The sequence below is a fragment of the Myzus persicae genome, unplaced genomic scaffold, assembly GCF_001856785.1.
Source record: "Myzus persicae strain clone G006 unplaced genomic scaffold, MPER_G0061.0, whole genome shotgun sequence".
NCBI classification, from domain to species: domain Eukaryota; kingdom Metazoa; phylum Arthropoda; class Insecta; order Hemiptera; family Aphididae; genus Myzus; species Myzus persicae.
Genome location: NW_019104466.1, coordinates 605,687 through 629,037, shown reverse-complemented (window position 1 = coordinate 629,037; position 23,351 = coordinate 605,687). Strand labels below are relative to the sequence as shown.

Genomic DNA, 23,351 nt, shown 5'->3' with positions numbered 1-23,351 from the left:
CACGCCAGCCGCACACACCGTCTAAGACATACGCACCGCGCCGCATCGCGGGTTTACGTAACCGTGCTGCGAGATATACGTCTCGCTTTACTATTATTATTATTATTATTATTATCATTATTATCATTAATAAACATAATATACGCACACAAACACAGGCGGTGTGTATAATAACATCCATTACGACGACGATGATAATGATATGTGAGCACGACGAACGGATTACGTGTGTTTTGTTCTACTACACTGCGGGTCCGGCGGCCGAAGGTTACGCCGCAGACGGAGAGAGCGACAGAGACGGACAGCGACGGCCACAGGTATCTCCGACAGACGCGGCGCGACCTCTTGTCCTACCAGCGTCGCAGTAATAATAATAATAATAATAATAATAATAATAATAATAATAATAATAACCCAACGGAGACTGCTGCGACGACATTTTATCATAATAATATATACATTTGCGCTCGTACGAACGTTGTACACTTACCGCGGTCGTAGGTACAGCCGGGTATACCTCTCTGCCCGTCGACACCCCATCCCGAGCGGGGGGACTCCCCTCCACACCTCACCGTCACTGCACCTCGGCCGACCGCTCGGTTTCCCCCGAATGGCGATAATAATCGTACATAACATCATCGTCGTACCGGTGCCGCTCGGTGTTTCTCAACTTTCTTTTGGAAACGTCCAAGAGTCTGCGGCGGCCGGCGTCCGGCACTCGAGCGCCAGACCGCCACAGTGATCCGCGCCGTCGACACAACAATCGCGCACACGCACCACACGCAGCAAATAATCGTCAACAGGTCTTAGGCTCGCGTACGACGAAATACGTCAAGTCTCGCTTAAACACAAGTCGCATACTACCGATCGGCGCGAGATCGGTTTCGACCGTCCGGAGACTGCAATCTAATATATTGTTATCAGGTGTGACCGGTGCCCAAGATGCCCAAGTACACAGCCGCGGGTGAGTTATCCGAGCACCGGTGCTCATTGTTATTATTATTATTAATTATTATCTATTTCTTATTTTTCTTCATTTCTCCGTGAGCAATATGTCAGCCTGGGTACTCGCGAGATCCGAGGACGGTGGTTTTAAATATATTTTTTTTTGTTTTCCGTCCCCCCTCCCCCGATAGTAATATAATACCCTGATACGAGTTCCAAAGCCGTGTCCCTTCGCGGCCGGGTTCAGTACCTACTCGCAGCAAACAACCGCGATCACATCAAGGGGGGCGTTTTTTGAGGCGTAGTATTTTCGATCAGTATTACACACTTTACTAAATATATTGAAAATAGACGATAGCGATTACCGAATACCGCCTAAACGACGATAATTTCAGCTGATGAGATACACGACGCAGGTGTACCTACGTAGTATACTAATAATATTATATTTTATTGCACGGAACTTTTCTTTTCACTGGTATTAAAATGCAACCGCACAAAGGAATAATGTAATTTGTGGATAACAGGTTAATTTCTTTTTCTCTTTTACGAGTTTAAAAATATTATAACTGAGCAAAGCCATTATAAAATACTATTGGTATTAAAACATATTATTATGCTAGTGTGTGAATTTTTATTGTAACATTTATTGAACAATATCGATATTATAATCATCGTAATAGGTAGGTATGGGTGTCTGTTGGTTGTGCATATAAATAAATAATACACAGATAGGTATACTTCAGGTATAATATGAATATCACATGGATTACCATAATCGTTTGAGAAACTAGGCAAAATACCGGGTCAAATAATATGTTATTGTTATTTGATTTTTTGAAATGTACCTATCTATATACAATCTGTTGTTAATTAAGTCCAAACAATGTGTTAAGAAGTGAAAATACATTCACACCCATATTGGAAGTAGGTAGGTACACCAAATATATCAATAATCTATAAATATCTGCATTATGTTTACAAAAAAAAATTTCGCATTTGGTATGAAAAGTAATAACTTATAGCTACAAAGTAATAAAGAATCATCATGTAACTGGAAAATAACTTTTTCTAACTCAGAAACTGTGTTTCATTTTTTTTATGCTAAAATGTAAAGTTTACCCCAATAATTTTTACTGGTTAGAGTCATTATGAATGATATAACTACCTAAATAATAAGTTTTAAGTCTGTTTTTATAAAAAATTTTTTTGTCGTGAAGCTACTTACCGTAATTCGTTATGATTAAACACTAAAAAGATTTTATTATAGTACATATATAACAAAAAAAAATTTTGAAATTGAGTAGGTTTATGTTTATATTCTATTGTAAAAATAAGTCCTCTAATTGTAAAAATGTATAAAATTGTTTTTGAAAAATATACATATTTATAAAAACAAACTAAGATCATTGAAATAGTTCAGCATACCTAGAATATTAGTGGTTTTAGAAAAAATAATTTCAAATCTTGTTATATTAATTTATAACTGCATTTCATTCTTAATTACGTACCTACACATAGCTAACAGGAAATTTAATTTTTAACTTCAATACCTTCTAATAAACAATTTATAATCTTATAATATACGCCAACATTCTATGTAGGTAAATAACTATTAAATAATGACTACCTAATGAGCTTTAGTAATCACTTAATATAACTTACTTTGAAAGGAAAATATTATCAACATTATAATATATATTTTAATAATTAGTTATCGCTTCATTAAATCTTTAAAAATAATTTTTAATATTAAAGTGTTTATTACGTGATGATAAATAGTTATGTTTTCAAAACGTTGATTGTCAAAACGTTCTTAAGCAATCTATTTTTGTAGATTACGTAAACGGGCTCAATTAAAGTTATAATTGATTTATTCTAAGAACCTGCAGTTTTATATCATTTATTTTACTTTTTAAATGTTTTTTATTTTTTTAAATCATTACCAATTCATTAATATTTGTCAATAGTATAATAATATGTTCAATTATAAAATAGTAATTATTTTAAATAAACATTTGTTGATGAAAAAAACTTTTTAACATTTCATTGATGACTACACTTTTTCCTTCTAATACGATTAATAGTGTTATTTCTGGTTACAGACTACTCGTAGTAGTACATTATGACTTAGCATAGTTCTACATTCTAGTATGATAGTATAGTCCATAATCCACAACCGTAACAGAAAGATTATGTAAATAAAAAATTGGATTTACCATCGATACATTAGATATTTTGATCTCAAATGCTAAACATATTATTTTCAATATGATATACATTTTTAGATTAACCTTTGAGTTTATCAAAATGTATTTCAAATGAACTAAGTACCTGCATTGGTACGTTATTGAAAATACTAAAAAAACTAAAAAAAAGACTCTTGTCGATTGTCAACAAGAATAGAGTATACATTTTTATTTTATAATTTACAGAAGACAACTGAAAAATAAGAAAATATCGTAATATCAACTATATTAAGATATTTATTTATCTTACATTATTTACTTTATATTTATTTTATAAACTATAATGGTCTGTGATGTTTAATTTTAAAATATTTGATACTTGTTATCTTGTATATTAAATGTGTGAGGAAGTTATAAGACTGGGAATTAGGATAGAAGATGTGTAATAAACCACTAACTAATCGAAATTAAATATGTACTACCATTTCACTTAGGTAATCTTACACAATATTATAACGTAATACGCTCATTAAAATTTATTCATTTTTTGTACACATATATTTTTTGATTTAAGCATGGGTATATCATAAGAAAAAAACGAAATGTTATTTTATTCGAAAACTTTAAGGAGATTAATCAGCATTAGATAGCGTTATCTAAGATTCTATACTAATCGTTCAAATAAGTCAAAATTAATTTGTGTGACATTTGAATTATGTATTAAAATTATTTTTGATTTTTTGAATTTTTACCTGTTTGTTGATTTAGTGTGTAATAAATAATATATAATATTTCAATTTTAAGTTTGCGTAGATAGGTATCAATCTATTATTTTTTTATCGACTATTCCTTATGCATTATGCTTATAAATAATAATTGATACTGTCTTTTAATAAACAAATATTATGCATATTATTTTATAGTAATGTATTAAAAATATTATGGTGGTTTGGTGAGGCGCGGTTGTACTCTCAATCTTCAGAAATTCTTTGAGTGTACCAACCGGCCGGATGGGTGACCACTGACTATCCGAGATTTTTTGCAATATATCATTGCCACACATACACAAACACGTTTTACAACCCAACCAACACAAAAAACCTACTAAAAATCTACAAAAGAACCTCCTACAGTACCACTTCATACTTAATGGCCTATGTTACCGAGGGTTCCCCCCAGTTAATAAAGAAATAAATCTGTAGGTAATTATAAGACATTTTTATAATAATAGCAAATAATTAATCGCTTTTCGTCGTGACATAAACACTTCAAAGAACTTTGATTAGAGTTGTCATTGATTGTGTACTATAATGTGTAAGCATTTACCATACATTTGAAGACGTGTTGTTTTTTTTTTTGTACACATGTATACAGGCAAAAATAAATTGATGGCATGGCAGTTCTATCTAATTAAACCAATCGTTTTATTTAAGCTTAAAAAACAATATAATTGTGTACAGAAAATAAATTATTTTGATGCAACTAGGTAGAAAGTTAAAAAAAATCTCAGTGATAACTATTATTAAGTATGTAAACATGATTTCTATGTACAATAACCACCTAATTTAAATGTGAGATTTTGACTTAACGACCACTCCGATTTTTAAATTGTAAATAATATGATTACTCAAGTAGAAGTCATAACAATACATATCTGTTATAACTATCATAACCTAACGTAACAACTTCATCACGTTTTACAGACTGAAATCATTATACACACTAAAATTTATTCACGGAATCCAAAGAGAGGAAACTATTGTCTGTGTGATGGTCAATAACTGAAATACCCATCGTTGAGCATTTAATAGAATTTGAGTAATTGAAAATCAAAAGCTATAAAACAAAACAATGTTACAGATTTATAAAACGAAAATAGTAAATCTATTTGATCATAATATTAGTTTTTTATTAATTTTTGTTCACTCGCTTTTATAGTTAGTTAATTTGCAGCAATGTATATTTGAATACTATTTAGGGTCTTCTTAGATGAAACTTGAAACTATACGTAGTGTAATTGCCCATGTTACACAGATTTTAAGCAAATACAATAGATATTGTCGCAGAGTACCTATATTTAATTTTAGAAAGTGCAATTACACAAAAATAACATAAAAATAAATTTGCTAAAATATTAAGGTACACGCGTTTTGTTTTAGCTAAATAATAATTAACATTTAACACGTTTATATTATAATTATTAAAAATGAAATCTCCCCAATGGTACAAAATAGCCATAAGTAATTTTAGATTCATCACATCATAAAATTATATGATGTACCTACTGTTGTACTAAGGAACCATAAAAATATTTGTAAATTACATTATGTAACAATACGTAAAATGAGAAAAATTAGAAAGCAACAAATCACACTATCGTTATAAAGAAAAAATAATGTAAAAACAAATATATTTGTTGAAGTATAATTTACCTTCCTGTTAGGCTATAACTTAAGGCAAGTACACACACATTGCAATGGACAGTGAATTTTAAACTAAAATATAAAATATATTAGAATAAACGTTAAAAATATACTAAGGACTAAATTTTTTTGCTGGCCTCTTTAAGTCACAAGACACAGATTTCAAAATATACTTAAATCATTTCACAGTGAGTGATTATTTTTTTGCAAATTTATATAGTTGTATCTTTATAAGATTTTTAATAGACTTTAAATATTAAATGTTCATAGATTTTTATCACCAATTACATGTGTTTCGTAACCCAACAAAGAATGTAAAAGAAACTAAACGCATTTTACTCTTCTTTAATACATTTCCTATACCTATAATTATTTTGTTGGGGACGAGGTGACCGAGTGGTCTGACTCTTCCGCTGCGACGCAGCCGGTCGCGGTTCGATCCTCGGCCACCGGGCGGCATTTTTCTCCGGACAAGTCGCGGTGACCGGAGAGCAAGTGCCGCCATCCCCCACCCCCGGGGCATGGCAGAAACCTACGGGTGCCCCATTCGAAATTCTGCCAAAACAAACACACACGTGTTCCCCCTACCGTTCCAAAAACCTACAAACCATCAATACAAAAACCTACAGTACCTACAAATAGCTAATGGCCACAGTTGCCGGGCTCAGGATCAATTTAAAAAAAAAAATTATTTTGTTATACCAGGTACACCCACACAGCACACATAAACTTGGTGGGTTATATACCTATATACTTATTTATATTCTGTATAAACGTTAAAAGTATTTTAAAAATTTTTTTTTAAGAAATATAATATTATGAATTCGTTTTCCTTTAGTGTTATATTACTTCAAAGTAGGTTAAACATAACTGCGATTTGGTAATATTATTAAATCAATTTTATACACAATTAAAGATCATACTTTAGATAAATTAACTGAAATATCAATACATGTATTCTCATAGTTGATCTGGGTAAACGAAAGTATCATTGTAATAATATTCTTATTTATTAAGATTTACATTCGGAAAGCAAACTAGGACATACCTAGTATCTATGTATACTGCTGGTAAACATTTAATAGAAATCTCTTCCAAATACTATATTATCTAATAAAATTACATAACTGAAGGTAATATGCTTAGCTTCTAGTGTCAATATAACAGGTATGTGATGAGTGTCTGTAGTACTTTTTACCTACATTTACTGTTGTTGGACCGTAATTTCTATTAAAATATGTAAAATATAAATATATCTCTCATATACCCATCATTTCAGATTTACTTTCGATATGAATGTAAGTTTTTAATAAACATCTTTTTCTAAATTTCATAATCTTTATTTTAATGTTGTATACTGTCAATTTCCATGTATTTATGTATGTTAGCGATTGGTTGTTATACTTAAGTAGTAAGTAGGTATCCAATTTTTTTAAATCTGTACTATGAACTATTATTAAAAAAATTAATTATTTCTTATGTCTATAGTATAAAATAAAGGATAATTTAGAAATCTTATTTAAGTTATTGTTCAAGCAGGGCAATTTAAAACTATTAAAAATAATTCTATATTTTTTATAAGTAGGTACCTAGGTACTTATAAACATTATTTTATTTTATGGATAAGCAAAATACATATCAATAACATGAGTAAAAATCTTTTGTTATTTTCAACCAATCAGAATCAATTTATACTTGCCATGAAAATCTGTAATTTATTTTTATTTTTTAAATTACAGTAGGTACCTACCTTATTTTTATAATAAACCTTCGGGTCATGATTCTATCTTCACATTATTGAATAACATACTCCTGGATACATATTAGGTGTGTGCTTATAGTGAATAGGCAATTTATGTTTTACATCGGTAATAAATCAAAGTTGCCGAATTTAAAAGACCGATTAGGAACCAATACAGGTGTCTATATATGTAGGCACTCGTTTGTAATAATACGTTCATGCCTTCTACTATTATATTTCGGAATGATGAATGATAAATTATGATTGTAGACAGTATAATAATATTGTGTATTAGTGTGTGATTCTATTGTTATAATACACTGTAGATTTATTACACATCAAAATAAGAGTAATAATATACATTAAAAAGTACAAGAAATACAAGTATGGTTGTAGACTATGATCAAATTTTGAAATTGATTACTAGACAAAAATAACCGACAGTCAATATCATTAGTTAAGTTTTTATACTTACATAACAATATAAAGAGGGACTTGTGATGTAAAAATACAATATTTAAGCACTCTCATCTCCTTGTAGAAAAAAAATGTTGATGAATTATAATAACACCGATTCTCAGTAATTCTTCGCATACGCAACATTAATACATAATATGTAATTATTTAACTAATTACCTGCTGTATGCGTAGTTGGTAGTTGCGGATACCGGTTAGCCGGTGAGGTTAGGCACACATTTTTTAGGTTAGGCCGGTTAGGGACTTACTTTAAAACTTTGTAGAGGCTTGGGTATTTTTCATATTTTGTGAAGGTCCGAAGCCTTGTGCCCTCCCCAATTAAACCTTTATTCATATCTCTCATAAAGAGCATATTTTTTGTGTTATCTAATTCGTATTCTTTATTCACGAATATTTACGCGTTTGATAGTATAAGTACTACGTGCGTGTAAATTGTTTGAAGTGGCTGGAGTCCCCCGAAGTCATGATGGTTATATTATTTTAAATATGACGTTATTTAAATCTGTTATAATATAATTCGTGGAGAATAAAGAAAGCTGAACGAATTGGTTTTATTTTAAACAGGTACTTAATTCGTGTAGTAAATTCAGGGTATTTGTACGATTTAAAACGATAAAGCCGTACAGTAGGTTAATGTACCTACTAATGCATACACATTTTTAAAATTACAACCAACTTTGTTAGTCATCAAACATCATCTTTTTTTTGCTCTATAGGATTAACTCCGATCACGTATAATGTATCTTAATCTCAGTGTACACTAGAAGTTATCGCGCAAAAAAAAAGAAAAATATTCTTGTTCAATTGTTAGACTTGCAGAAATAAATAATGTTGATTGCAACTGATAAAAAATCTGACTTACGCATGAATTAAAAGTAACCAGAATTAATTGTAAGATCATAACGTTCTAGAAAATATATGTTTATAAGAACTACTGTTTATAGCCTAGAACGTTTTTGATACCTACCTTTTTAAAACGATCATAATGTATTATGTCATTATGAGTAGGTATACTATAAACCTACATCGAATAATTTATATTTACACGCTAATATGCAATGCACTACAAACGTTATATCATTTATATTAACTAATAACTAAACATAAAATTATATTATCATTAGTAAAAGTATATTATTATTGAATTCATGTGGATAGGTCAATATTAATATCGTTTTGACTTAGTGCACAATATTAATAAGTAAAGGCAATTTTTATAAAAATTACTTTTCTAGGATAATATATTATTATACCGACATAAGAACATACGGAAGTACTTGCAATACATGTAATGGAATAACGTTCTATCGCATACCTACCTACAAGTGCGAAAGTCTAGAACAATCAAAACAATAAGTGCGCTTGAGAGTGAATAATAACGAAGAAAAAAACAAGACAGCGGCAATTTTTAAAAAAAAATCTCACTGGATAGGTACTTATAGTAAGTGTACTTCCAAATACGAACCGATCTTCCGCAAACCGCCAATGGACCCAAATTGTACGTCCATAATAACAAATTATTAAGTGACGGAGAAACGTCTTTGATATTTATCAACTATTATTGTCCACTACTGCGACGGCTGTATTGTTTCCCCAACAGCGGAATATGAGCACAGTATTAGAAGACTATCATGGACCATTGGTATTAGCTGGTGTTTCTAAAAGGGCGTGCTTGCGGTGCCCCGGTGCCCGTCGTATTAACTATACATTAATTTATTATTATATTATTATAATTGTTATTATTTTATTATTATTATTATTATTATATTATACAGCCGATAGGTACCAGTGATAAACCGGTGTATCTTACCCGGTTTCCGGTAACACGATTATGTCCATTGTGCGTGCCCATACGTATTGCGAGCCCAGTAAGGATTTCATTGAATAACACGCGTGACTCGCGTCACCCCGACAGACTTTCTCTCGCCGCCAACGAACGCGCGCGCGCACGCGCACAATAATATTATATTATTCTACAAAATTGAACGCGTGTATTATTATTATTATGAAGGCAGGCAGCAAGCTAGGCACCATGGTATATGTCATAACGCGGTATAATATGTTATAAACCTATCTAATAATGTGAGCGCGACCACTGATCGTTACGAACGCTCGAAAATATTGTTCAGATCGGCAGTTCCGTCAGTCAGACAGTGGCCGTCTTCGGCCTCCACAACGATACCCTTTTGATGTATTATCTACTTGTTGTTCTTCTGCTGTTTTCTTTCTTTTGACGTCGTTATAACCGCGCGATCTTTGGCCAGTGGCATCGGCGCGCAACATTTCACGAATTCGTGCGAGTCGGTTCACAGTTGCAGATCGCAGTACGCCTATTTAGACGTCCCGGTTCGTTACACTAAAACTATTATAAGTATAATGTGGCTATGTTATTATTGTGTATATTGTTTTTCTCTCGTTTCTATTCTCGCTTAACCCGACAATGGGTGAAAGCATTAAGCAAACACGACCAACTGTTTTATAATATGCACGGTCGTATAATGTCGTATGGGATGGTAGGTTATAATAGAGATCAGTATACAGCCACCGACAAATATAGGCCATGACCGTCGGGTCACATAACGCAGACGTTGTATTGTATAATATTTTTATATTTTGTCAGTGTAGGTAGTGGTACCTCCTTACCAGCTTTGAAATAAAAATAAAGAAATCATAATGCTATTAAAATTACAAACTTTTTATTTTGCCATGTGCAGTATTGTATATTTTTTTTTACATATTACGACTTAATAGTTCACCGTATAATTATTAGCAGTTAATAACAAGCTTGTTATCCAATCGGTAATAGGTATGGCTAAAATAATCGTGTAAATAGTGTTTCTTATCAATAATGTCATCAGATTTTAAATTATTTTCGATAATTATAGGTACCTAGTCAATAAAATAAGTACGAAATATAATATTCATATCTTGTTGCTATACCATCGAGGTTCATTCAGTATGATTGTTGAGAAACATCATATACAGTTTTTAGAAGTAAAGCAGTAAATCAAGCCTTAAAAGAGCGCTTATGCAAAAAAATGGACATTTATAATTAGAACATCTACATCTAGAATAGGTTGCACACTTTTCATTTTAACACTTTTGTGTTTTTCAAAGGAAAAGTGGATTTATCCAAGCATAAATATCAGTGTACTTTAGTATTTCAAATTTCATTCATTATTAAAAAATTACTATAGTTTTTTTTTAAATAACTAAATATTTAATTGATAAAAAATCCTAATAAAACAATCATCATACCTTTTAATAACTTTCACTAAACTCATCATTACATTTCGTCGTCGGATCGATATATTATTTATATTAAAATATTATGATCTCTAATTTTATTGATTACTAATTAGCGCCAAATAAGTTCGAAAACAATTTAAAGTAGGTAAGTAGGTAGTTATATAAGTACATTCGAAATCATGCGTTTCATTGTATTATCATGATAATTAATGATACGGATAAACAGTGATGGCCATGAGACCATATTCTTAACAATATTAGTTTAATAAATTACAAAACAATATTATACTAAATCATCATAATTTAATTTATAAAATGTGACTTAAGCTTATGTCACGTCGATACCCATTTTCTTTAACGTTTGACTATAACCAAAACAAGGTAACTCCCATCATTTAGCATGTGATATACTGAGTTTGTGCTTAGTATTTGGATTTATTATGTTTTCGCTTACAAAACATTAAACATATTGGACAATTTATTATTTTTTTATTTTAAATTACATTTTAAAATGGTTTTAATAGTTAATACGCTTTTGCCACATCAAAAATGGGTATAAAACCATAAATATAATCTAAAGAAACCAAAACCTCGATTATTAAGAATAATTTCTTGATTTTGCTTAGATTATACTACTGACTAAATTGATAATTGTATAATATTCTTTAGTTCTCATGAGTTTAAACTGTAACGATATAATAGGTAGGTACTAGGTAGTGAAAGTTAGGCACTAAGACAGAACTACTTTCAAGATATTATTATTAGTATAATAATAAGTATTTACAATTTTATACAATTATATTCAATTGAAATATCATCGAAAAATGATGGTCAACGGAACTTTATAGAAAACATATTTAGATTATGTTCGAATAATAATTTTAACTTAAATATATCGATACAGTTTCATATACTACCTGAGGAATTTATTTTGTTTTATAATAAGCGCCTCAGTAATTTTTTTTCTAGTAGCATTTGAATTTGAAGATGTGATGATTTGTAATCATATTATTTAAGTACTGGCTATCTATAGAATCTGTTACGAAAAATAACATTAGGGATGAGGTTAGCAAGTCAAAAATGCCGACAACACCCAATATAATATGTCGTATGCTGTCCGCACTACCTATTATTATTGATTCATGCATATAATTGAATGAGAATAATTTGACAATGTGAATAACAAAATATTGTTATTGCAAAGTTAATTCATTCAGATTGTTACAAATATAGTTGTATGAATTAAGAACTATTTAAATATTAGTTTTGTGTTTTATATCAGTGATTACTTAATGATTATGTTTCACACGAGTGCATATTTTATGAATTATAAGTACTGATTTATATGTATGAGTACCTAAAAAGCGTTTAAATTAATAAAATAATTATTAGGTACCTTATTATTATTTTTATAATTATTATTCTATATGACATAAACATGTTTGTTATAATAATCATTATAAATTTATAGATTCAACATTCTATTTTATTCGAATTAGTTTGAAATTAAAATTGTTTAATATTATATAAAGACGAAAGACCACACGGCACACAGAAAAAAAGAATTTCAAAGCATATTAAAATCTATATGATCAAGATTTGAATAATCATAAAAACTTTAGGATATTGATTTAATGTGTTATTTACCTTAATAAATATAATAACTCAGGGCAGAACAAATTCTAATGCCAATTAGATCGAGACTAGGGTTGGACAATTTATAAATGCTAGATAGGAACGTAACATGACGGAAATTCCCAGGAATCCTAGAGGATGACCGGGAGATCGGGAGTATTAAAAAGTTCACAAGAATCAATTACTATTTATTAATTATGTATTATGATAATTATTAATGGCGCATTTCAATTGAATATTACATTTTTTCGATAAAATACAATACAATAGTTACATAATTATATAAATTAAATAGTAATTATATTCATAAAAAAGTAATAATAACAATAAAGCGAACATTGAGATCGTTTTGTTCATTCTGTGTAAGTGCATAGAGAATTTTAACGAATTTTAAAACGAACAACTGTGGAGATTTGTGATGATCAAAACATTTTTATAAAATATGCCCTTTTAATTTTCCAAGACATAATCAATTAAAAAAAATATATTTTGGTTCTTTTTAAGATAGGTATTTATAGACATTTGGAATTTTTGACATTATGTAGTTTTTATTTGACTTGGGTATGATACAATTTTTAAGCTTGAAAATTAAATATAAGGTATTATTCACATACTTTTCCTATAGCAATTAAGAAAATATCGAAATTACATAGTAACGAGCTTATTATAAGTATACGAATTTGAAATGTTGGCTAAATATGTCAAAATTATGACTCGTGAATTATTTTATAGACATCATATTGGATCAGCTATCAGCATATCGTTTATTATGGTATATGATGTATGATGATTAATCTCTGAATTCATATTTAACACATCCATTACAGTGACGAGTGACCTAATCAATGACTAGGTGCACTTGAGAATTGCTTATTTACTACAGAGCGGTTACTTACTTGTCCGCTTTTATGTTACTTGTATTACTCGTAATATTCAATCAATTAGGTACCTAATGACGCATTCAAGCAGTGTTTGTGTATTTGTTACAATGCTCATTGCACGTACGGAAAATTCTTTCATTCATATCAACCCGAGCCGATAACGCCAAAGACAAAAGTTATTATTAGATTTGATGTTAGTAATAATTACGATTTAAAACACATTTTCTAATTAATTGATAAGATTCGAATTACTAAATTCTATAAAAATATATTTTTCCAACTAAATTATAGATATCATCATTTGCGGAAATATAACATTTTACAATTTTACGGAACAAAATGTACAGAGGCCCTAATTCAATATTTGGCAGCCGCTGCAGACGAAAAAAAGGTTTAGGTGAACCCGTACCCACTCCTATTCCTTTATATAAAAACTTGAAACGTAAAAACCAATATTGTACTTTATTCTCTTTAGTATTCCGTTTAAAAATTATTTTTGAAATATTTTTCCTTCTAATTTTACACGGCTATTTGCATATTAATAATTTAGTATTTAATAATATTACAATACCTAGATGTCTAACATAAGAATACATTAACTTTACATATCAATAATTGTTTACAGCAATATTACGCAAAGCAAGAATATAGTACTATTTAGTTTATGGTCTTCCATTGTCATGTGTCTTGTTTCATGAATAATTGTGGTTATATTCGACTATTATTGTTGTTATATGACTTACAAAAAAATAATAATAATGATAGGTCTGAAATAAATTATGAGAAGTTTACTTGTTGGTGACTATATATTAATACCAACTTTTGCCGTTTAAAACCTTGAAGCTAGAAACCTTGGTAATGAGTTTAAAAGAGTACCCTTCTCTCTTTGCCATCCACCACAAAATATTAAAAGATGACAGATAAAATACTCACCTGTTACTCAACCATTTTGTTACTAATAAATGAATGTTTTTCATATATAATATAATGTTAGGTAACTAATATTACCTATATAAGTCCCCAAAAAAATATTAATTATTTATTTGTTGTTTCAGAAATGACTACGTTTGAAGAAAATTTCTTAAATTATAAGCCACCAGTGCTTCCAGATGAATTAAGTCATTTTCCGGATCGAGTCTCTAAGAGTTTTGTTGGTAAAACCATTTTTATTACCGGTGGATCGGGATTTCTTGGAAAGGTTTTAGTCGAAAAGCTTTTAAGGAAATGTCCAGACATCGAAAGAATTTATTTGCTACTTCGAACAAAAAAAGGTAGCAATCCTAAACAAAGAGTGGAAACTATTTTCTCATCTGTGGTAAGTTTATAAACAATTATTATTTATTTATTATTATTATTTTATTATATTTTCTTCAATAACTGGATGGTTATAAAATATCTTAAAATTCCATAATTGTAAGTCATGACATTTTTCAATTGTCTGTTAGTACTTTTCTTTTAAAATTAATTATATTAAACGTTTGTAGGTATCTAATAATTTCCAAGATATAAATTATACTCCGGCGACTAATAATAAATATAATAATATTTATACTGTTGTAATATTTTGATACTTTACAATAAACAATTTTTATGATATTTAAGAAAGAAATGCAGATTTTATGTTTTAAATATGATCTACCTAATTATTAACCAAAATGAAAAATGTATTTTGATATTTAAGTATAGGTTTAGTATGTACTATATTAATTTGATGTAAATGAATAATATATCTAATTCCTACTGGAAATCTTTACAAATAACATTTTATCACCAACACCTAAAACAGTAATTTACTTTCTATATTTATTTTCATTGATTCATATTCATCCGAAAAACAATAATGATGTTTAATGTTTTAAAATCTATTCAATTGGTTCGGTTCTCCATTAATATTCAAAAACTTCTTTTGAATGATGAAAATAGCACATATTTCAATGGTTAACATACAAATGTAGATGCAATAGGTATAATAAAAAACATATACTTACAATTAATAATTTAACTTGTAATAATAAATGTATATAATACAAAAATATTATTATAAATGAAAACCTTTATATTCCAATATAAGAATATTGTTATAACATATTAGCCCATAGCAGTATGCATTCGATTTCTCCTGTATGGTATTGTCTCAAAAACTAAATAAATTGAAATATTTAATTCAATAAGTACAACAGCTAACCCGCTAGACAACATATTTTATAGGATAATATTATGTACCTGCCTATTAATATCAACGAGTTTCCTAAATAAAATCAAACGTAATATAACTGAAACAAAATAAGTAGGTAGATACCTAATAAAGAACAAAGATTACCTTTCATTTTACTTGTTCTTTTGTATATTTTACCACAGTATAAAAACATTCAAAAGTAAGAATAAATTGTTTAGTTTGAAAACCACTTTTGTGATTTCAAAAGTGATAAAATCTTATTTTCATCAAAAACTTAAACATAAATAATTAAACCTCTTGACTAATACATTAACAATTATAATTAAAAATAAATAAATGTTTAATTTGTATTATAGCATAAATATTAATTACACTATAAAAAATCTTAAAGCTTAAACTACCTACTGAAACAAAAAAAAAAATATTTAAAATTAATATTTTTTAATTGTCCACTTATTATTTCTACCGATTTTGTTTAGGTACCAATAATTTTTTCCTTATGTTTCGTTGAAGATAATTGTAACTGATAAAACTTGTATTTTTTGAGAAAATGTATTTACATATTTCTTATTAGTTATAAATTAAAATTGAAAAAAAATTATTGAAATGTATGATTATAAAACTTTATGGTCATACATACGTATTATTATATATGTTTATTGTTTAATATGTCTTAAGCATAAATGGTACAGAGAGTGAGTTTATCATAAATTCATAAATAAATCGCAACAAAAAAAAGTAGCATTTGAAGTGGTTTCAATGGACATTTCAATCAAACTGTCCGGTCATTGTATCTTTTTTTGTAGGTATTATTTATTCCATTTAGTGTATACAGATTATAAATATTTGTTGTTTTAATAACAATTATACAACAAATTGTTGAATATTTAACTAAAAGTAACCTAGGTCAAACGACTCAATTAATTTTGTAAATAGTTAAATAATTTACAAATGAACTATAATTTAACTCATTGATAAAAATGTTTTATTGGTAGCTTTGACCCTAAAATAATCAAAGATGTATGTTAAGAAAAATGCACATGTGACATGTGCATTAAAAAAAACAAATAATAATACTAGTACCTAGGTAGGTACATAATATAGTGTATACCACTACGAATGAAGTTAAAATATCAAATAGATAGGTCCAGAGAGACCAAAACATAATGTACGAGTATAGTGTTTCGAAATACTCTTGAAAATATTTGTTCTATCATTCAACTATAATTATGTTTTAAACAATTTTAACGAATCATGCTTTTAGAATGAGTAATAATATAGTCAAATACATATTATTATGATTGCTGTTAGTCACACGTTATAGTAACACAATTTATCACATTATGTTTGACTTATTAGTTATAACCTGACATCGTTTAACAGTTAATTTTTACAATCTATCATTTTCATTAATAAGATAATTAAGTTAAGTCGCACTAAGCTTAGAAAACAATTGTATTAAGTATTTGATATTATATAATAGTAGATACCTACTATGGTCAACGATTAACTAAATTCTAACTATTAAAAATTGATTTTTTCAAAACTATAACAATTTACTTTGTTTTATGGTAATAATCTAATTTGTATTTTACACAAATAAGTTTGAAAATTAAAATTTTTCAATTGTCATTTTTTTAAACATAAAAGTTACTTTTAAATTTACATGATACATTTTTTTGCCCCTGCGTGGAAAATTAATAAATAAGGCCCTGTATATTACGATTCAAAACTGGAAATTTTTATTTGGAGTTCTTTAAGTTAAAATCAACCAGTGTCCAGTGTTAATATTACATCACATACTCACGAAGTAATTTATAATTTATTACAATATATATGTTAATTTCTTCAAGAGTACTAATATTTACTTTAAATATTAAATAAGTAATAACATACCCATATAGTGAGCTGATGATGTATTACATTTGTGATTATTTTGAAACTTATAATACAACGGCATGGTCTTGTACCGAGTAAAGTAAGAAATCACATTCTCCATAACCATCACACATTTTTAAATTATTGATCTTGATTGCTACTATTGTTAAAATAATTCTAAAATCTAAATTATCACACATTTACTTGGTAATTATAATTTAGCATCATAAACAAATTAAGTTTCTGCCTTTAGATGGTAACTTATCTACCACTGGGTAAGGAACATTTCGAAAAATGTGTACAAATGTATAGATAGATACAATACTAATTTGTCATTCAGAGAATCTAATAAAAATCCAAATGAGACTATCTTTTATAAATAGGTATTGGTCCACTTAAAACAATTTTGGCACCAGAAGTCCAGAGTTCCTATTGTGACAATCAATGACGCATGTACATACATACATACACACATACATACATATATGCATACACACATACATACATACATACATACATACATACATACATACATACATACATACATGCATACATACATACATACATACCTATATTTATAGATATAACGGTCACAAATATATTTTATAATTATCTATTAGATGAACAAGACAAATGACTAGATCATAACTAAAATGTTAATTTCAAACATAGATACGGTAAAGAATAGTTTATTTTCTGATTACCAATTGAGAAACGAAACACACCATGTTAACTTCCGTAAAAATCCTTTGGTAAATTTACTATCACATAATATGTAATAAAATTTTTCTTATGTTAACAAATCGACGCTTTTTTTAATGTAACTTCATTATAAATTGTATTTAAGTATTTAATTTATTTTGTTTTCCTCCTCAGTCCTCTCGTAAATAAATCATTAATTGTACTTAACAAAATTATTTTGCTTGTATTTTATAAAATAGCCCAAAAATGTTTCAAGCTTGAACTATGATTAAATGTGTTAAACATTTCACAAAAATATAAGTTATATACAACCAGATTTTGAACTTCATAACGCTAAATAACAATGAAATGTTAGAAAATCTCATATATTATGTTTTTTGATATTTTCTATGGAAATAAACTTAAAAAATGCATGATTATTCAAAATTTGTTATGATATACAAAAAAGGGAATTTCGTTTCTTTTATATAATTGAAAAATTGTACTTTTTATTTTTAATTAAATTGTAAGTATTAATATTAATTAATTAATGTAAAAAAAAAATAAATCTATAGTACGAATCAAAATAAAGATGACCATGAGAGAGTGTGAAAACTCTATTTTTAAATCAGATTTTTTTATAACAGATTTTTTTGTTGTTGAATATTATACATTCATATTATGTATAGGCGTATAACATCTTTAAATATGCCAAATCACTTAACTTAAGTAAAACATGCAAACATTTGCAACTTCTCCATATATTTTAAGATTTCAGTTGTAACATGTATTATGGAACGAGTCTGTGTAGAATCTCGAATAATAATTTGAATAAAATGCAGTTCCTAAAAAATATGCAAATTCATAAAGTTTGAAGTCATGGCGCTAAAATCTATAATTTTAAATATTTTTTGCATGTAGGTAAAAAAATTTAAAACTTGAATATGAAGCTATTCGTACTATATTATAAATGTAACTATAACTATACCTGTCTTAATTTTTTAAAGTTCAAAACTTATACACAAGATAATATAGTCTAAAATGTAAAAATAACTATTGAGTAGTGGTATATTTAGATAATTAGTTATATTTTATTTTAATTAATAATACAATTATAAATATTAGTGAACTAAGCTATAAATTTATAATAACCTTATAAAAAAACACTTCTATTGAATGATATTTAAATTCTTACATTTTTTAAACTCATTATGATAAGATATATTTCTTTAGGTAACCTACGGCAGTAAACTATCTCGTACGTGGAAAAAAATTACTTAGGTCATAATGTTTTTGAATGTCTTGTTAAATTGTCATTAAAATTTGATTAATGATTTATCATTATTGATCTCAAACAAATTATGCTTTTTTAAGTTACGAAAGGTAGTATATTTGTCTTAAAGATTTCTAAACTGTATGATTGGTGAAATAAAATATTCATAATTATTATGCATGCTGGTATCACTATAGTAATATAACATGGTATTGCGGATAGGTGTTATGATAATACATTTTAAGATAAATATGGCTTTTAGCACTCGTGACAGTAGGTATATGTACCAAGGTATGTCATTAAAACTAAATTATTGCCACATAATGTATTTTAAATTGTTACTATATAGATCAGCTCGTAAAGTTGTAACTCTTAAAAAAAGTGAGAAACCAGTTCATATTCATTACTATTTATTATATAGCCCTCCGACAAAAATTTGATTTCAGGTTCAAATTATAATTAGGTACTGCATGTATCGGCGAACGTATATTGCTCGAATAACGACCTACACGCGTGTTACGAACAATCTCATTTTTAACAGTCACCTTATATTACGTCTGTTTTAGTTATTCGACTATCTGAAGGAATTACGGGGTGTAGAAGTGTTAAATAAAGTATACCCGATCGCCGGTGATGTGAGTGAACCGAATTTAGCCATCAATGAGTCGGACCGGCGTTTGTTGGCGGACACTGTGCAAATCGTTTATCATGCAGCGGCAACCATTCGGTTCGACGAGGCATTGAAGAAAGCCGTCTTGCTCAACACTAGAGGCACGAAAATGGTATTGGAATTGGCCAAGGAAATGAAAAATTTGCAGGTACGGTTTTGCACAAGTCCATAACAATATTATATATGTTTGGCCACCACAACACGATGATTAATATTATCTTTAAAAACGAATCGAATTGAATCATGTAACGTGATTTTGAAATCTACACAGGTGTTCGTGCACGTGTCTACTTCTTACTGCCATTTGGACGAAAAAGTGTTGTTCGAAAAAGCGTATCCGCCGCCAGCCGATCCGCATAAAATAATCCAAAGTATGGAAATGTTGGACGAACCTTTTGTTGAAACGATATCTAAAGAGTGGGTTTCCATAATAAATTATTACACAACCGAATCTCGCGTTGATAACCATGAATGTAATATTTTTGTTCTTTTCCAACAGGATCCTCGGAAGTTTTCCAAACTCGTATGCGTTCACGAAATGTCTTTCTGAACATTTAGTGGTGGAGCAAATCGAAGCCGGATTGCCTTGTATAATCGCTCGCCCATCCATTGGTCAGTGTCTTCATTAATAGACTTGTGGTTTTCGAATTTCCATAGTTTTTGTTTACACAGTTTACATTTGTTACCGTTATAGTCATACCGATATGGAAGGAGCCTCTCCCAGGATGGACAGACAATATTAATGGACCGACGGGCTTGCTGATCGGTGCCGGGAAAGGAGTCATCCGTACAATGTTCTGTCACAATCAAGGTTATGCTGATTATCTACCGGTCGACATAACCGTTAATGGCATAATACTGTTCACATGGAATTATATAGGCAACAAGTAAGCGAACAATAAGACCGTCATACAACTAAATACTATTGCTGTAAAATAGTTCAAAATATTTGTATTATAACTATCTATACCATTTTGATCATATTTTTTATTTTGGAATTTACGTACAAAAATATGGTTCAAATAACACATTTGATAATGTCATTTCACTTGGTCACTTTATGCATGTAGTTAGTTTTTGCATTAACCTGCGACGATATTATTCATTTTCCGCATAAATCATTTACTACACTTGAATCCTAACAATATTATTCTATAATACTTTAATTCTTATTTCATTATCGATATTATTTACCATACTAATCATCATAGTAACATAGTATGTACATAATACATACAAATAATTTAAATTCAATGTATACACTTCATATAATTAATAAATTAATATTACGTTTATTTCGTATTTAAAATATCGTTGTGATTAGTACCTGTCTATTTAATAATACACGATTATTTTATAATCAGGTGTATAATTATGTAAAAAAAAACTCGTTTAGAATATTTATTTTGTTTTTATTTCAGTGATAACACCAGAACAATTTGCCACTTAACTTCCAGCCAAGAATGGAGAGTAACATGGCAGGAAATTATTGACATTGGAAAGAGTATTGTCACTACTGAAGTACCATTAAACGGTGCAGTATGGTATCCTGGTGGTAGTATGAAGAGTAGCAAGCTGGTTCATAATATATGTGTGTTTTTTTTGCACACCATACCAGCTTACTTTTTAGATGCTGTTATTTTTATGTCTGGCAACAAACCATGGTAAGGATATTATAACATAATAAATTATATATTATTGAAAATATAAATTGCATTTATGAAATGTGTTTTATTTATTGATATTGAAATGCTGAAAAACTAGATTTCTATTGAGCAGATTCATTTTTTAAATATTTTCAAAAATTGAACCTTTATTTGAATATGAGACTATCGGTATTCTTATTTTTTTTTTTAATTATTACAAAATTTCATACAGATCTAAGTAGTAGATTAATAATTCCTGATTTGTCTTTTTTCCAAAGTCTGGTGCGTATTCAAGACAGAATTAACAAAGGATTTGAGGTGTTTGAATACTACGCAAACAACCAGTGGGAATTCAGGAACGAACATGTCCATTATATGAGAAGAATTATGAATCCACGAGAGAAGTTCGAATACAAAGTTGATGGAAACGATATGGACATTAGAAACTACTTCAGAGATTGTATTATGGCTGCTCGAATTTATATTTTAAAAGAAACTCCAGACACACTACCTAGAGCTAGAATTCATATGAAAATGTAAGTTTTAAACATCATCATATTATAAAATTAACGTTTCTTCCTAATTGTTCTATTTTCACAGTAAATAAGTAAATATATTAATCTCCAAAATTGGTATTCATATACCAATTTCGTTACTAAATATTTAATCTTTATGCTATATTATAACACTTAATGCATATTAAGTAATAACTGTAGTTGTTATTGTTTTTTGTTTCAGTATGTATTTTGTTGACATAATCGCCAAAATATTATTTTTCGGTTTACTGTTATGGACTTTATTCAAATGGTCTGATACAATTATAGCGATTGGACTGTTATTATTTAACCTAGTACGGTTATTCTTCAAGTCATTTTTTTCAGCAATCAACAGTGACTCTACCGTCGAACCGATGTTGAACAAAGAACTTTAATCATTCTTCATGCGTTATTTTTGTTTTGTTTTAACGTTTATAAATGGTCCTAATTCATAGTCTTTTCGTATAAAAACACATTAAATCGAATTAAAAAAAAAAACAATGCATATATACATCTACCATTTTTAAAACTGATAAATCAATCGAACTTTTGCTTATTTTCAATTATATTTTAAAACATTTTACATTACAATTCAATAATGGTTCAAGCAACCATTAATCATTTTATTGTTAGTTATATTTTTAAGTAAAGTTCGAAGTATTTTACTATGCTTTTATATTATTTAAAATACAATTTTTTTTTATTATTACAGTTTAAATGGTTTTAACAGTATTATTAGAAATATTACACAATGTACTTCTTTAATAATTGTTTAATAAAAGTGCTTAAAACTTAAGTTTATTACGCCTTGTTAATTCACAACTTGATTTTGTTATTTTTTTTTTTTTTAAATATATTAAGATATATTTTGTATTTTTTAATTTTAGTGAACAATATTATGGTATTATAAATATTATACAAAATAACACATATACATAATTTTCTATTTCT

At 28.4% G+C, this 23,351-nt stretch overlaps 1 protein-coding gene across 2 annotated transcripts; it reads left to right on the top strand.

The window, feature by feature from the left end:
• The first annotated feature begins 688 nt into the window (after positions 1–688).
• On the top strand, positions 689–23,094 carry LOC111042371 (fatty acyl-CoA reductase 1). 2 transcript variants are annotated; one of them, XM_022326960.1, is made up of 9 exons: positions 689–964; positions 14,596–14,855; positions 20,115–20,366; positions 20,490–20,635; positions 20,718–20,830; positions 20,913–21,105; positions 21,640–21,882; positions 22,143–22,400; positions 22,603–23,094. In XM_022326960.1, exons 1-9 carry the CDS (start codon positions 943–945, stop codon positions 22,793–22,795), a joined length of 1,680 nt encoding a protein of 559 aa, XP_022182652.1. In that variant the 5' UTR covers positions 689–942; the 3' UTR covers positions 22,796–23,094. The 2 variants fall into 2 exon arrangements, with proteins under 2 accessions (XP_022182652.1, XP_022182653.1); XM_022326961.1 differs by lacking the exon at positions 689–964 and adding an exon at positions 9,982–10,121.
• The last annotated feature ends 257 nt before the right edge of the window (positions 23,095–23,351 follow it).

Bases quoted from the DNA above. Each gene is read 5' to 3' on its own strand.
- LOC111042371 (XM_022326960.1), top strand. From the start codon at position 943: ATGCCCAAGTACACAGCCGCGG. The intron at 14,856-20,114 runs GTAAGTTTATAA...CGTCTGTTTTAG, and splicing joins AAACTATTTTCTCATCTGTG to TTATTCGACTATCTGAAGGA. The intron at 20,367-20,489 runs GTACGGTTTTGC...AAATCTACACAG, and splicing joins AGGAAATGAAAAATTTGCAG to GTGTTCGTGCACGTGTCTAC.